The sequence below is a fragment of the Cladophialophora bantiana genome, assembly GCF_000835475.1.
Source record: "Cladophialophora bantiana CBS 173.52 unplaced genomic scaffold supercont1.13, whole genome shotgun sequence".
NCBI lineage: Eukaryota > Fungi > Ascomycota > Eurotiomycetes > Chaetothyriales > Herpotrichiellaceae > Cladophialophora > Cladophialophora bantiana.
In genome coordinates, this window is record NW_015971587.1 from 1,111,494 (window position 1) to 1,127,399 (window position 15,906).

The 15,906-nt window shown below is 50.7% G+C and overlaps 4 protein-coding genes across 4 annotated transcripts; 2 read left to right on the top strand and 2 right to left on the bottom strand.

The window, feature by feature from the left end:
• Positions 1–804: 804 nt before the first annotated feature.
• Positions 805–4,472, bottom strand: Z519_08764 (uncharacterized protein; the record flags this gene model as incomplete). The annotated part of the gene is made up of 5 exons (XM_016766492.1): positions 805–2,138; positions 2,264–2,387; positions 2,442–3,177; positions 3,233–4,125; positions 4,179–4,472. The coding sequence occupies 5 exons, from the start codon at positions 4,470–4,472 to the stop codon at positions 805–807; spliced, it is 3,381 nt and encodes a 1,126-aa protein (XP_016617650.1).
• A 1,737-nt stretch (positions 4,473–6,209) lies between these two features.
• On the top strand, positions 6,210–8,391 carry Z519_08765 (uncharacterized protein; the record flags this gene model as incomplete). The annotated part of the gene is made up of 7 exons (XM_016766493.1): positions 6,210–6,685; positions 6,744–6,920; positions 6,993–7,265; positions 7,332–7,569; positions 7,710–7,875; positions 7,973–8,209; positions 8,270–8,391. 7 exons carry the CDS (start codon positions 6,210–6,212, stop codon positions 8,389–8,391), a joined length of 1,689 nt encoding a protein of 562 aa, XP_016617651.1.
• Positions 8,392–8,929: 538 nt separating this feature from the next.
• Positions 8,930–9,284, top strand: Z519_08766 (uncharacterized protein; the record flags this gene model as incomplete). The annotated part of the gene is made up of 2 exons (XM_016766494.1): positions 8,930–8,963; positions 9,031–9,284. The coding sequence occupies 2 exons, from the start codon at positions 8,930–8,932 to the stop codon at positions 9,282–9,284; spliced, it is 288 nt and encodes a 95-aa protein (XP_016617652.1).
• A 4,158-nt stretch (positions 9,285–13,442) lies between these two features.
• On the bottom strand, positions 13,443–14,855 carry Z519_08767 (uncharacterized protein; the record flags this gene model as incomplete). Its single annotated transcript, XM_016766495.1, has 1 exon — positions 13,443–14,855. The coding sequence occupies one exon, from the start codon at positions 14,853–14,855 to the stop codon at positions 13,443–13,445; it is 1,413 nt and encodes a 470-aa protein (XP_016617653.1).
• Between the last annotated feature and the right edge of the window lie 1,051 nt (positions 14,856–15,906).

Below are 15,906 nucleotides of genomic sequence, written 5' to 3' on the forward strand. Positions count from 1 at the left end.
TCGATAGTTCAATTCTAGCTCGGCCTCGAGTTGAAACCTCTGAAGAAAAGATAGATTGACTGACGGGTATCTACCGAGTAGAGATAAAGAAGAGATGTACTTGTTATGCACCTGCCTTTTATTGGACGGTGATGCCTAGACAAAGACAGTGCCCTTCATTATCACTGCCATTGTACGTGGTGGCAGCTTATACTGGGGAGTGAAGGTTCCAAATCGTTGCCCAATCCAATCTTCATTGGCGCGGCTAACACTTATCTAAACCGAGATATGAAGGCATTCTTTTATTCCCCGTCGGACGGATACTGTACAGCATAAATTTTTCATGCCCTTGTTTGATTGCTGCCCAACCGGCTCAAATCCGGCGCCGGTTCACATGAAAAGATGCGAATCCTGACCCTCTGCCTTCCAGCCTTCGTCGTTTTGGTGCTGGAGTTATAGATATATCCTTGAAATACTCTCTTTGATGAGGGTAAAAAAAGCGCTCCATCCCAGTTGAAACCCCAGCATTCGCTTCCCCGAAGCTCGCTATAACCACGTTTGATTTTACGGCGTTTACCGCTTAGATCCAAGAAGCCTCAGCGTAGGCTGCGGGCGATTCGGGTGTAGTCTGTGGCCTCGCTTGAATACTCTGGCCATCGCAAATAATCGACTGAATGCTTGAAATTCTGTCTCCGCCTCCCTAACGTACTCGGACTGGATCACCCTGGCAGAGTCATTGCTCCACAGTTGACTCGGGAGCGAGTATGTTTGGATCTTCAGTGGGCATGCGTTGTCTGATTGAATCCGAAATCCTTCTTAAATCTCTCATTTGTCGCCTTGTCGCTCATTATTTTCTCCGGTTTCCGTGTTGCTTTCATTCGAAGTCCTATATTGCTCAAGGATCTTCTTCAAAGCCGTCCGTTTGATCGGCTTGGGAAGGAAACCATTCATACCGGCTTCCCGACAGGCTGTTCGATTTATTTCATGGTCAAAAGCTGTCAGCGCCAGAATGGGAGCATCAAAGCCTAGCTCTCTCATCTTCTTTGTGGATTCAATTCCGTCCATGCGGGGCATTTGAATATCCATTAAAACAAGTGTGAAAGGCTGTGGCTTTTTGTTCTCATTGTCCACCTGAGAGAAGGATCGTTGCACAATGTCAAAAGCCTCCTCCCCGTCTTCGGCCAAGGTAACGTCGTTCACTTTTTCGAGCTTGAGTAATTTAAGGATCACCTGTTGATTGACCGGATTATCTTCTGCGACAAGAACTTTCAGGGAACACGTTTTTGCCGCAGCCGCTGGTGATGGAGCTGCTGGTTTCTTCTCGACTGTGTTCACGCCATTTGCTTGCTCTTCTAGTTTCATCCCTGTCGTGTCATTCGTCTCATCCGGCGTTTTTACAGACATAATTGATGCCAATCGGTTGTTTGGGTGGGGTAAATTTTGCCTTTTGTCTTGTTTTGGCTGCTGGACTACCACGTCCGCTCTTTCTGAGCTCGCATTCGCGTCTATCAGATAGGGCTGGGAGAACCCGACGAGGCGGGGCACATCCATCTGGGAATCCTTGTCTTGCGTGGAATACAGCGAATTCTGTCTCGACTGTCCAGGTTGTCGCGTGTCTCTCGACCTGCGAGATTTTGTACTGAAGCTCTCAAACTGTATGCTGCTGGATATACTTCCGGGTTTTGGTCGTGCTAGAGAGTCGGAAACAGAAGGTACCACCTCCTTCGTGTAACGCAATGGCAGAGAAAGTGTGAATGTACTGCCAATGTCGACAGTGCTCTTCAATCTGATGGTGCCGCCCATCATGCCTGCAAGCTGCGAACATATCGCCAGCCCGAGACCGACACCGCCATGTTTCTTGCTTAGAGCCAAGTCACCTTGGACGAAGGGCTTGAAGATATCTTGTTGCAAGTGTTCCGGAATACCCGAGCCGGTGTCTTCAACCTCAAAGTCGAACATCAGTCCCTTCAGCGACGATTTTGGCGGGGTGAACTCAGTGTCGCGTCGTTGTAACGCCTTAACCGCTGTGATCGGGGAAGCTGTAGTATTTGAATATGCCACATCAGGCATGGCTTCGGGTTCCACAAATCCTTTGCATCGTATCCGTACCTCGACGACGCCTTTAGCGGGGGTGAACTTCAACGCATTGCTTATGAGATCTGAGCGCCGGTCAATGGAGTCCCATCAATAGCTCAACAATTTGCGAGACCAAAATCCAGGACACACCAGGAAGTCACGGGTAATATAATCATCTTGGAAAAGACAGTGCGAAATCCGGACTTACTCATCAGAATTTGTAGTATCCTATTCTTGTCCCCTCTCAATCCTATTTCCCGCAGAGGTCCAAGGTCTGCAGGCCCTTTGGCCAGGACATTCGTCTTCTGCTTTTGGATAGCACCAGTCATATCCTGTCTAGCGACAATGGCGTCCTCTGGGGCATCATGATCGGTATCCCCTTGTACTGTTGGTTCGGTCCCGATGAAGACCACTCTCAAACTTATATCAGATTCACGCGCCTGCTTCTCAAAGATGGACACGAGCTGTGAGCCGACGTCCACCAAGCGAAATGTGTCTTCCTCGATGGCGAAGTTCTGGCCAAAGGAACTGCGGCTGAATGTCAATAAATCGTTGAGAAGATGCAAGAGCAGGTCCGAAGATTTGTAGATGATTTTGAGGGACTGCCGGACGCTGGCAACGTCTTCCTCTTGCATAGCGATGGCGCACATGCCGATAATCCCGTTCAGTGGTGTTCGTAGCTCGTGAGATACATTGGCGATGAACAAGGTCTTGCTTTCGTTGGCCGCTTCGGCCGCATTTCGACTTTGCTCGAGTTCCGCAGTTCTTTTCTTCACACGGTCCTCAAGTCTCGCATATTGAATGGTGAGCTCGTCAGTCATTTCGTTAAAGGTACACGTCAGATCGGTTAATTCGTCATAGATGACGTGGCGACGCTCGGGCACGCGCTCAGGGATCTTAAATACTCGCACTGGCCGAACATGAGTCTTCTTCCTGGCAGACCGTTTGTAGACGTTCTGGACCATGCACTTCTCCTGGACGAGGTCGGCCTTTCCCAGAGCATTTTCGCTGTCCGTGTCGGAGGACTTTTCGGAGGGATCGTAAGCTTCGTACGTAGTCACTGAATTTTCAGCCGCAGTTCGGAGCGCGATGATCGGCTTGACGGCATAGTGGGCGAGCGGACTGTTTCCAGGTCAGTGTATGTGAGGGTGGCAGATCGTGCTCCTAATACACTCACAAGGAAACAATGAGAATAGCACCGACCACACTGAAAATGCATGCCAGCACAGTATTCCGTAGTTGATTAATAGGAGCAACGACTTCGCTGTGCGCCTGACCAAAGACGACAACCCAGTCAACAATGGGGGAAGATACCTTGGCATAGCCAGCTGATATTTGCTTATTTTCCTCGTTGTGGGTAGACATTAGGGCTCCAGCATTATTGATCTGCTCGGTATCGTCAGACCAAACGCGAAGCACTGCTGGAAAGTCTCCCATGGGAAAAGGAAGATAGGGGTCTTTGGCCCGCAGCGGATGTCGACTACTGAAGGGCGGCAGAACAAACTGAAGTGGAACGTTGGCATTTTCAGCTTTTGAGCGACCATCGACCTCGTCGGCGAAGAGGTTGTCGGGACGGGCAGGACCGATGATCACCACCTCTCCGGTTTTTCCCAGCCCAACACGGGACTCAACGATATCGTACAGTGCCTTTCCGTCAACCACAACAGTGAGCCACCCAAGCACATCGGTACGACTCGTGTTATTGTTCACGGGGACCGTGTATGAGATGAGCGAGGAATTGCTGTGTAGAAAAAGCGGACCGAGGAATAGCGTCGAGTTGTTGTACAACAGTTTATCTTCGTAGATGGCAAATATTGGGTTGGATAGCTCGTCACCGTACGTGAGGTTAGGATAGAGCTGAGGCGGAAACCCACTGCCACTGTCGCCTAAGAGCACTGCAGAGCCATTCTGGTACGTGAAAGGGAGCACGATCTTGCGGGCTGCTCCCCTTCCGGTCGCGCCAGTCAGTGCACGACCGCCTTGGTCAGGCCGGGGTGCGCGGGGGAAAATGGCAGCTTGCAGAAGAACTGCATCGTCGGACCCGCCAGACAAAGCGTCCTGGAGGTTAGACTAGATCGACATCAGCGAGTCTGCTTCGGAAACTGGTTAACCTCGCCACCAACCTGTATGGCGTCGTAGAGATCCTGGGTATGGTTGCCATTATTGAAGTCGCGCAGCAGATCCTGGAGAATATCTCTGGTGGCAATTGACTGCACCGAAGTGCCCATTAAAGAGATATCCTGGGCCACCTGAGTGGCTTTCAGATTCGCCGTGACCATGAGTGTCTCCCATTTTGCGCTGTTCAGGTGATGCACAGTCTGGACCCAGATCGAGACAGCGAGGATGGTTAGCGACAACAGACTCGTCATGCCAATGACAAGACATAGCTGTTCACGAATATGAAGGCGGAACCTCATCTTGTGCCTGTCAACTGAGGCAGCGGAGCAAGCGGAACAGCCGGCGGCGAATTGGAGATTGCGGGCGCACAGTTCGCGGTCTAGTCACTGGGTTGGTGGCGCCCGACGCAGGCGTGAGCGTGTCGAGGCGGATGGAGCGCTGAGAATAACAGGGCCTTTACTCTTCTCACGCCGTCATCCATAGCCAGCACTCGAGGTGGTGAGAGATACAAACACAGAAGGATTGTGACATTTCCAATGGCTGCTGGATAAAAACAAGCTGATGGGTGCGTGCGGCTAATTCTGGTGGCTGCGCCTTGTAATACGCGGTAGGCGAATCCCTGTGATGCCCTCGGTGAATCGGCTTTAGTCTCAGCTGAGGGCTCAGCAACTAGACTTGCTTAGTCAACGCCAACCAACTCGCCAAGTCATCAGGAGGAACAAGAGGGATTCGACCTAGGAAGTAATAGGAAGCTGGGTGCGGAGGTAGTACTACTACTTCTATCTTTTTTCCCAAGGCTCAACGATGATTTCAAGCCCTATAGCATCAAGCCTCCTGCCTTTGTAAACGCCCTGGCCGCCATAGCCCTTGATTCCTCATTTCTACCACCGAAATCAACCCTGTTCAACCAAAACTGCGTCAGCAGTTAGGCCTATGCAATGCACGGATGTACTTAGACGGTTATGGAATGTCGGTTCATCCTTCTTCCCCGTGATATCCGAGCTTCCATCATCAGGAGATAGGGGGAAGACCAAGTTCGGCAAACTTTCCCATCAATTAGCCTGCTTGTAGTAGCCGTCACAGAGATTGAACGATACATGTTGAGATGACGGACGAACAGAGAACAAGACTGAGCCTCGCAAAGACCATGTGCTAAGAATGCCCAGCAGAAGTGGGACGCGAGCCGTAGCTAATCTTTCGGCCCTGACTCGGTGTCTGAGCAAGAAGTTGTCCTGGCGTTCTGCAAGCTTGACCGGACCACGGGTATTTTGTTCCGGCGTCAGGCAAGACATTGACGTCTTAGTGATGGGTAGTTTCCAAAGAGAATACTCCCTGCACCACCTACTTGTTCCATTGCAATACATTGTTAATTCATGGTTGTCTTCTCGAGGCCATGTGGCAGAGGCGGACGGTGTCATCCCCGGTCTTGGCACTGCGGTCGAGTGAAGGGCCTGGGTAGCGCAATTCGGACAAAAGACCTTTCAGCCAAGTCTGTCCCCAAGCTCACACCCTCCCTCTCGTCTTCGCACTCACCTTGCGCACCTTTATCCTTACTCTTTATCCTAAACTGCTGACAATACAACCGTGGGGCTATGTATCCTTTGCTCCGTATAAGGCCAAAGCCACGTCGGCTGGTCCAGCGGGGGGCAGCGTTATTTCCTTCTGTCAAATGAGCGTTTCCGAATACCTTGTACCTCGACAATGCTGTATGTAACTGGGAGTCCCTACCTAATTGGACCGCTCTTAGATGACAGCGGCAATAAAAGTGACTTTCAGCAATGGAAATTGAGAAGGGCCATCGTTTCCTTCGGGGGTGAAGAAAAGAATTGGCGGCGATTGTCGGACAGCCTTAAGGTCCTCGATCCACACTTAGGCGCATTGCCCATAGTCGGAGCAGTCCACGCTATGGGATTCTTTCCATCAAAAATGGGAGAGACCCATGCCGATTTATCTCTTTTTCCCCTCCTTCTGTTTTGTCCCTCGAGGTTGAGACTGGCTGTGTTCTTGTTTTCCGGCACGATCTCATTCTCCAAAGTATGGCTGTAATGACACGGCAGCGAGCGAGATCAAATCTCGGTTTGGCTGAGCGAGGACCAATACCGGTAACTTTGGTGTCTGGGTTTCTGGGGAGTGGTAAGACAACACTTCTTAAACACATCCTCACCTCTGACCAGCATTCTCTGCGGATCGCGGTCATTGTCAATGACATGGCCGCTCTTAACATCGACGCCTCCCTCATCAAACGCCACGTGGTCTCACAGACACAGGAACGTCTGATACAAATGGAGAATGGTTGCATCTGCTGCACACTTCGCGGGGACTTGCTCGAAGAGCTGGCGAAATTGGCTCGCAACGGCGAATGCGAATACGTCCTTATCGAGAGCACAGGCATCAGCGAGCCAATGCAAGTCGCCGAAACATTTACAGAAGAATTTGCGCAGGCCATGATCGAGGCAGCAAATGATGGCTCACTGGAGGGCCGGCAAGATGATGAGAGGGTCTTGAAGGAGATGTATGATGCAGGTTTTCAATCAATAATTTCATGTTGCCCAACTAAAACGGTGTTACAGGGCAGACTTGGGTGGCTTGCAAAATGTCGCCAAACTAGACACCCTTGTTACCATTATCGACGCGTTCAATTTCTTTGACAACTTTGCGACCACAGAGTTCATTACGGACCGATGGGGAAAGGAAGGTGTTGATCCAGAAGACGAACGTACTATAACGGATTTGATGGTTGACCAGATGTTAGTGTATTGCCTGAAGATACAAGTCATGCAAGGCTCTTACGACATAACTAATCAGTCCGTGACAAACAGTGAATTCGCCAACACCATCATCCTCAACAAGGCCGACAGCGTGACCAAGGCGACAAGGTCTCGGATCAGGGCCGTTATCCACCAGCTTAACCCTGCCGCAAAAGTCTTGGAATCCAATTACTCCAAAGTCGACGCCAGAGAAGTCATCGCCACCAAGACATTCTCGTTCGAAAAAGCCGCTACCAATATGGGCTGGCTCCAGAGTCTGCACGAGTTAAGCAAGCGAGAGATCAATGGACAGGTCAAGATAACTCCCAAGCCGGAGACGGAAGAGTAACAGCCCTGAAGACGCAGGCATAGCCAAAATACTCTGTTCTAGGCTACTAACGAAGCTACTAGATATGGTATTTCAAGTTTCGTCTACCGTGCACGGCGGCCCTTCAATCCACGACGCCTGTATAAGCTGATACACGATAAGTTCGTGATCATGGAAGGCCAGATCCAGCGTGAAGATCAGGAGGAGGAAGATCAAAATGAAGAAGATGGGATGGAAGTTGAAAATGCCGAAAACCTGTCCTCAAATACCGAGGGTAGTTCTGGGAGCATCCCGGCAAACGGTGAGAAAGGAGATGCAGACGTCGCTCTTTTGGACGTCAACGAAGAGAAAGACCGAGATGACGCCGACGACTTTTCCAAATCTATTGATCCAATGGTACGGTCGTTGTCATTCCCTCTCTGGACGAGCTTTGGTCACTCGTTGACACCAATCTTATCCAGGTCGTCGCCGAGAATAAGAAAGCAAACCCTATCTTCACCGGCCTCCTGCGGTCCAAGGGATTTTTCTGGCTCGCCACGCGCTCTTTCTTACATGGGGAATGGAGTCAGGCCGGGACCATGCTCACTTTACAAGGTGGTGGTCCTTGGTTTTGTGCTCTTGATGATGGTACGAATCCGTTCCCCGTCCCTGGCTCATTTCGCAATGGTTTGCTTGGAGGCAACATTGGTACACATTTCACACGCTAACCTAGTATGCCTCTAAGCCCTTTGGCCTACCGACCCCGATACACGCGCCAGCATTGAAGCCGACTTCGCCGACCCCTGGGGCGACCGACGACAAGAAATTGTGTTCATTGGCGAGAAACTCGACACGGTCGGTCTGAAGGCCGAATTTGACCGATGCTTGTTGACAGATGCCGAAATGCAAAAGTGGGAGAAGATCATGAAATCTTCCGAAGATAAGCAGGTTATCAATGATAAACTAGCAGTCGTCTTTGAAGGTGACATAATCCAACAACATCAGGATGTCTTACATGAAATTCACAACTGACATATGGCAGATGGCTTTGAGGATTGGCCTGAACTTGTGCAAGACGAGGAGAGCGGGCACGTTCATGACCATGAGCAAGGGCTCAGCCAACATCAACATCACATTCAGCAGGGTAAAGTCATGAAGAAATGAAAGGAACGGGCTAGAGAACATGAGGCTCTTCTCCACTTCAGGGTCCCTTAATTTATCTAAGACAAGCGAGAGGTTGCACTGGCATCCTAGTCCTCGTAAGCTTGGCTGGATCGTCATGTGATTTTTCCTGCGTCAGGCAAGAGTCTGATGCCTTGATTATAGAGTAGCTACCACAGAGATTACGAACTCGCTGCTATGTTATGTCAGTTCGAGACTATGTGGCAGCCTCGCCAGATCGAACGAGGCTGAGTGGGCGTCGAGCGGTAATCCCCGCCGCTCCCTGATCTTGGCACTGCGGTGGGGCGAAGGGCCTGCCGAGCGTAGTTCTAACTTGGCATCCAAAAGTTGCGTGAAAGGGTTCTTGTCCACCTGAGCTGCTCTCCAATCTCCGAGCTCTCCCACGACCGCGACAACGACCTCATTCCACGCAACCTTCACCACAACCTCTTTACCAGTCGCTCCGCCAGCTTTACCTCTGCTCAAGTGATCAAGTGACAACACTGTCCCGGCGCGCCCAAGGCGCGATACACACTCAACCATGGTTCACAAGATCCTGTTCTGGGCCGGTTTCGGTAAGCATCAGTCCCCCTATAAACTGACGGAACACGTCCAAGGACTTTCCTTTTAACGCTCGAGCAGGCATCGCCACACGCTTCGTCCAACTCGGCATAGAGATGAGACCTTTTTTCCAGCGCGGCACGTTATGGGTATACCCGCTCTTCGCGAGCATTGGGGGTTCGTTTGGTTATTGGTTGACAGGCGTGGAGGATAGACAAGTCAAGCTCTTACAACAGCGGAAAGAGATTATAATCGAGAAGAGACGACGGAGGGCCGAACGGGAAGCTGCTGCTTCTTCCGCCGAGACCGCAGGTGTGCTGGCGTCGACGAGTTAAACGCACTAAGCAAACTGGGTGGATTAATGATGCAGAGCTAGGAGTGGTTGTGAATCGACTAGGGACTTGCTGATCATGGCAAGTTGCTGAGGTAAAAAGAAGCAAAGAGCGAGGAGCCGCAACACCATACCACACCCACACTACTATTGTACAAAGGCCCACGACGTTTTGTATGACAATGCCGTATACAGCATTCTCAAAAGCCATGATGACATGGAGTGAATACAGCTCCAAAAATAGACCATCAATCCATCCTCGTCGACTCTCCAATGTGCCCCTGGTGCTGACTCGCATTTCGCAGGCCCCTTTTTCTGCATGACAGTGCGCCTGCGGAGTCCCCAACAATGTGCCTGATACAATTGGAGAAGTGGGAAGATGGGGTTGGGAAAAGAATCTTGCTCGGTCATACCGAAGAACTGATAGGGAAAACTATGCCGCCGGGAAGTATTTATTGATTGCTCCGTCGCTTCTCCCAGCCCTATTTCTCTCCTCATGCCATCCTACTATGCTCTAGGCGGAGGCTCCTCAGGGTATGACTCGGCTCCCTCCGGAATCGGCACCAAAGCGCTCTTGGTCCAAATATGCGTGGCTGCGCTGAAAATATCTCCGTCAATCCCCTCCAGACATCCTCCTTTCACAGCGACGTAGCTCGGATTGCCCGAAGGAGCAACGCTGACATTCATAATGCGCGTTCCGCATCGTTTGCAGTAGTAGCACCTCTTGGGACGGCCAGAGGTTGTTCTGGAGTGCTCATAAATCCCGATCAATTCATTCTCCTTGCTTGAACCCCCGCCTTCCGGAACCGACTTCTGTTCCGGGTCCGCTGCTGCTGAGGTCTGAGAAAGGAGATCGAAATTGGGAAAAATGGCTGAGATGCCAAAGGCGCTTGCGGTTTGGCGGCGGCATTCGTGGCAGTGACAGATGTACCACTTTATGGGCTTTTCTTGAGGTGTGCGGAAGCGAACGGCGCCACATTGGCAGCGGCCTTCCATTATGCAGGAGCGGTATGTCTGGGTCAAGGAACAGAGGGATTGTTAAGTTCTAAACCCGTATTTCTAGATATCTAGATTGGAGGGAGAAGAGACTCTTGGTCGTGTCGATGGGCAGAGGACTGAAGATTTATTATGTAATGGTTGTTAACTGCCGTATCTCGAACGGCGGGAAATACGCACCTTGAATCCCATTACTAAGTGGGCACGGCAGAGGCACCTCATATCATTGCCCTCTCCTACCGAGGCAAAGCCACGCCGCAGCCCAACAAACCTCTTCCTTTTCCCTCGCCCTTCGCTCATCATCAAAGTCCTTCAATCATTTCTTCCCCCCAAACAGATCAACCTCTCCAACAGAGTCTCGTCATCCTGAGCATCCTCCTTTGCGCAGTCGACACGATGGCGTCCAGCAATGCGCTGAACATGTTTCTGCTCCTCGCCTGAGGCTGGGTCCACACAAACTGTCGATTAAGTCGTCGAGGCATTGGATGAGAGCTGAGGAGGAGACACTTGACCATGGTGACACCGTGCTCGACTTTACAGTGAGAGAGCGATCTGTCGGTCTGGGAAGCATCGCCCCATGTCTTGAAATCCTCACCTGCGCCATTCTTTATGCGGCAAGATGAATCTCAGCTTTTCGACCACGCTTCCACAAGGCGCAAGTATGCGAACGGATGTCTCGCAGTTCGTATTCTGCGACCTCAGTTCTATCAGGTTGGCTTGTTGATTTGGTAGCTGAGCTCTCTCCGATGGTAGAGCCTCGATCCTGGTCTCTCGTTTTCGGCTCCTGCGCGAACACCATTACATCGCAATTCTGAGAATATAGCGTCGTAAACCCCGCACTCAAGCATTGAGATACCTGCTCAAAGTCTGTGCGCCAGCCTGGGCACAAGGCAACGTTCAGCCTCCCTGGCCCTTTCGTATCTGCAACGACACACAGGGTACCGCTGCTCAACTGCGCCCTGCCCACCACTTTCGTATTTAAACCCCTCTAATCTCCCTCAATACCAGCCTCTTGCGTCTTCTTCACTTCAATGCTCCGACGGATGTTTTCATTTCAATATACCTTCAGCAGCTGGCTACACCAGTATAGAAAAGGTAGATTTCATCAAAGTTTTAAAGGACATAAGAGAAACCACGTGGATCGAGGAGCCTCACAAATCTCCAGTGGATTGGGGAGATCAGGTTTTCTACCTCTTGTTGCTAGATCGGTTCTCTGACGACAAGACAGGGACACCTTATGTCCACAGCCGAGATGAGGATAATGGGTTGAAGGCTGATCCAGCAGATAGGATACTAACAGACGAGGCGGCCTAAGACAGATGGCATGAGGTAGGGAAATATTGGGAGGGAGGAACACCAAGGGACATCGTTACTCAGCTTGGCTATCCCCCAAGAAGCTAGGCGTCAGAGCCATCTAGGTTGGTCCCATTTGCAAACAGGTCGACGCATACAGGACATATCACGGTATGGCATCCAGGACTTTCTCGACGTGGACAGGCATTTTCAGCACCCGAGAACATCTTCGCGACCTGGTCAAAGAAGCGCACTGTAGAGGCATTTACGTGATTCTTGATATCATCCTCAAACACTCTGGTGACGTGCTCGGGTATGTTGATGAAGACACACCCTATACAGGGGCCAAATATTGAGTGAAGGACTTCAGGGATGAGAATGCAAACCCTGACCTTCCGTTTCAGGAACAGCCTGCAGGTGCAAATCGTGACGCTCCCATTTGGCCCAAGGAGCTTCAAGATGCCTCAGCATCCCACTCGCTAAGAATACATAAAAAATCGAGACTATGATCTGGATTACCTTAGAAATCGGGACGTATTGATTCCGTTTCGGGAAGCATGGAATTCGGCTTGTGGGGCAATTTGGGACCATACATCCACCGGGTAGAGCCAGATCAGGGATGGAACGACATGTGCGCCGATCTCAGCAGCCACAAACGAGATGCCGGGGACGATAAGTGACTTCGGTGAGAAGGTCGATACCATTCTCACAAGCACGCCTCTGCCCATCTTTCCCACAATCCCAGCCTTGTGATAAATACTCTCAGGTCACCACCCCTGCCCAGCCCCAGGCAAGACATTCACATGGTCAATGGATCTTTAATGTTCCAGGAGGCAGTATTCTAGGCATCTCTTATTTATGTCCCTTCGCGACCCCCCTTGCTGTGTTTTTGGCATTCTTGGGTGGAGAAATGTAGTGAGTAGGGTGCAAGCCGTCCCCTATTCGCCTCCAAAACTCTTTCAAAAGACAACAGAGATTTCGCACGTAGTTGTAACGAACCACCCGGCTGACGGTAAACAACTTCGCTTCGGAAGTGGCAGTGTCTATCTACCCAAGATTGGCGTCGTGATCGTCCGCTGCCTACCGCGGCTTGTCTAGTATTTTGACGCAAACATCCGATCCCACGGCCGAAGGGACCATCCATATCTCGGACAATGATCACAGTTAACTAACCTAGAGACCCGTGAATGAGAGGGAGATAAGTGGAACCGAGGAGAAATGAGTCAAAGAGGTCCACCAGACCAAGTTCCGGCATTCTCACAACACATCAAGCCTGAAGCTCACATTTGGTTTTGTGACAAGAAGATCGGATTACGTTCCGCGTCTACTGGTAGCGGAATTCGGGACCCCCTTTACTTGGTGGAACAGACGAATTGGCTCGGAGCTTTCGCCAAAACAGGAGGTGTTCGTTCGACACCTTGTCTCAAAAAAAAGAGGGTCTGTGCCGCCGCTTTCGAGAACTCCCTAAAGCAGCATCCAGCTTTAACGCAATGGTTGTGACGAAGAACTCTCTCCGCGCGTCGTAGCCACGATCAATAGGGGATTTGGATTTGGATTTTGGATTTTACTCTTCGTCCACCACGTCGTCCTAGGCTATGCATCTATGTGGGCAATGATGCAAAATAGCATGCCATCTGCTGGGACCATGCAGCGAGAAACCGAATGCTTCTCAAATCTCCTTTGTTCTTGAGCGCAGTCGGATATGAGAACTCTAGTCTTCAAGGCTCGACTATTCCCTAACGTGTTTCCGTCTTCACGACCAGATTCCATTAGATGAAGACAGGAAGTCCCGGATCATGAGGATGTTATTTCGATGGCCTTGCGAGATGTTGCAGAAATCTTGCTTCCCTAACTATGTCATACCGTGAAGTCCTCATATTTTAACCTTTAGATTGGACCCAGCTTTTGAAATCCTCGCCACGACCGCAAGCACAGCACCGATGAGAATGGAGGTGGCGCTGAATATCTGGGCATACAGATACCCTCCTTGGTCTCGCTGGATCAAAGCTCCTTGGATGGCAGGACCCGTCAAGGTTGCGAAACTGACGATGGTCAGTACCATTCCTACTTGAGTCCCCACTTTGCGCAAATCTGTCACCATCACTGTCGCGGTCGCTAAGCAGAGAGATTGAGTCCCAGCAGCAACAATGCCGTATATAGCTGTGAATACCCACAGCGCTTTCACTGAGGAGACGGCTATCCAGCAGAACACCAAGAGTGCCGCGGTGAAAGTGAAGGGCAGCAATATGTTCAACGTCCCTGTATAGTAAACGCCAACCAAGTTGGGCAAAAACCGTCCGATTACGCCGACGCCGTTCAAAGCGACCACGAGATTGACTGAATCGGTCACCCCAAGTTTATCCCGAGCAAAAGTGCCCAGGTAGAAGAAGACAAAATACAGACCCCAGAAATTGAAAAAGAATGCCGCGGCAAAACTGGTATAAGGTAACTCCCGGAGAGCTGCCCATTCGATCAGTTTGCCAGCTTTCCGCGGCGGAAGTCGTGGTCGAAAGAACAGCAGCGACGGCATATGTGTCCCGAGCATGATGAAGCCAACGATCCGTATAGTCCAAGGAAAGCCAATGTCACTGTGATAAAGAAGCTGGTTCGCGACGGCCGGATACACAATACCACCCGTGGCACCACCCACCGCGGCTAATCCCACAGCCAAAGCACGTTTTGTTGAAAAGTACGACGACAGGACCGACATGGCCGGGCTGAAGACGAATCCATGACCCAGACCGACACAAATTGCCTGTGCAAGAAAGATCTCCCAATAATCCGTGCAAAGTGATGTCAGGAACGTCCCCATGAGTTGTAATATGACCCCGGACAGGAAAATATGTCGAAAGTACCCTGCATCGGTCGCCCGTCCAGCGTACACGCCCACGAAAAACAGTAGAAAGACTTGCACGCTCCCAATCCAGGATATGTCGGATGGCGGATGACCAAGGCTCTGTTCGTAGTATTGCTGGAAGACACCGAAGCTATTGGTCACTCCCCAGGTGTTGAAAAAGACGAAATGTGACAGCACAACGTGCAGCCACGCCATGAAGCCTCCGTCGGGGGGAGGCTGTACTTCAGGTGCCTGGAGCATGGGCACATTTGCTGAGGAAGCCTCGAGCTGTTGGGCACCGAGGCTGGCTTTGTCGGACGCTTTGCCTTTTTGCTCGTGCTTTTCGTCCTCCAACCGTAAAACATTTTGATTCCAAGCGGTTTGAGAGGCATTATGCCCATCTCTGGCAGGAGCAGCTGCAGGGTCTGGAGGGTCGAGAAGGGCCTCCATGACATGCGTTCCCGAGAGCCCCGAGGCGTAAAGTTAGTATTCCAGGAGGTGAGAAGCATTTGTACCTATGTAGACAGCTTTTCGGAGGTTTCTTTTTGACCGAAGGACTGTGCAGTTTTGAGTGAATGATATTGCAAATTAATAATGAGAGCTGCTTCTCCGCGGCCCGCTATAGATCTGCTCTTGCCTACGGCTGAACTAGTAAGGACTAGCGAGCCTACCTTGCATTCATTGAATGATAGTATCCAGGATTCAAGCTCCATTGTAAACAGGCTTGAGGCAAGTCCGTTTGCCGAATGTTTCCTAATCACCACCGACCGCTTGAAACTAGAGGAATTATAGCCTAGAGAATGTTTCAGTACGGTGCATTTCCTGCCCATCTCAGTCCTAGAACTTACTCTGTGTGCTAATATGGCAACATATCCATCTTTCTGAAGACACTCCAGGGTATTGGTCTGCCATGTTCAACCAAATGATGGCGCCCACCACAAATTGTCCGACCAAGGTTCAGAGGTTTACGTTATGGGGGATCGATGAGTCCTTCGCATGCAGTTTGCTCGCGAGGGTTTCCGGTACTGGGTCCTGGCAGATCATTGCCTATGCTCGCTTCTGTACTTGACCGAGAGTAGATTGGGTGGGGACGGGACGCACTCCCGTGTCAGTACCGTAAGCGATTGTAAATGGAGGGTAAGTATCAGTTCTTGTCCATCCAATTCGTCCTCTCTTCCATTGCGTTCGTGGATATCGCGTTGTGCATGACGAGAGAGGTATGCTTAGCGGCAATCGATTTCTCTTCCATTGAAGCAAGGCCTTTTGTTCCTGTCGAGGAGGTTTCGGCTATACATCCACCAGGACCCTCAAGCTTAGGATCGATGGTAATACTGTCTGCTTTGGCTCCAGTAGCATTGAATGGATACCTTTTACAAGAAGCCCAAGAGAAGGATCCGACCTCACCATCTTGTCGTCAAATTCTTGCTTCCTTTCATCCTAAAGTTTGGTATGGGCGTGAATCCTTTTCGTTGCTGACCTGTACTTATGTCAGCTTCCAGTC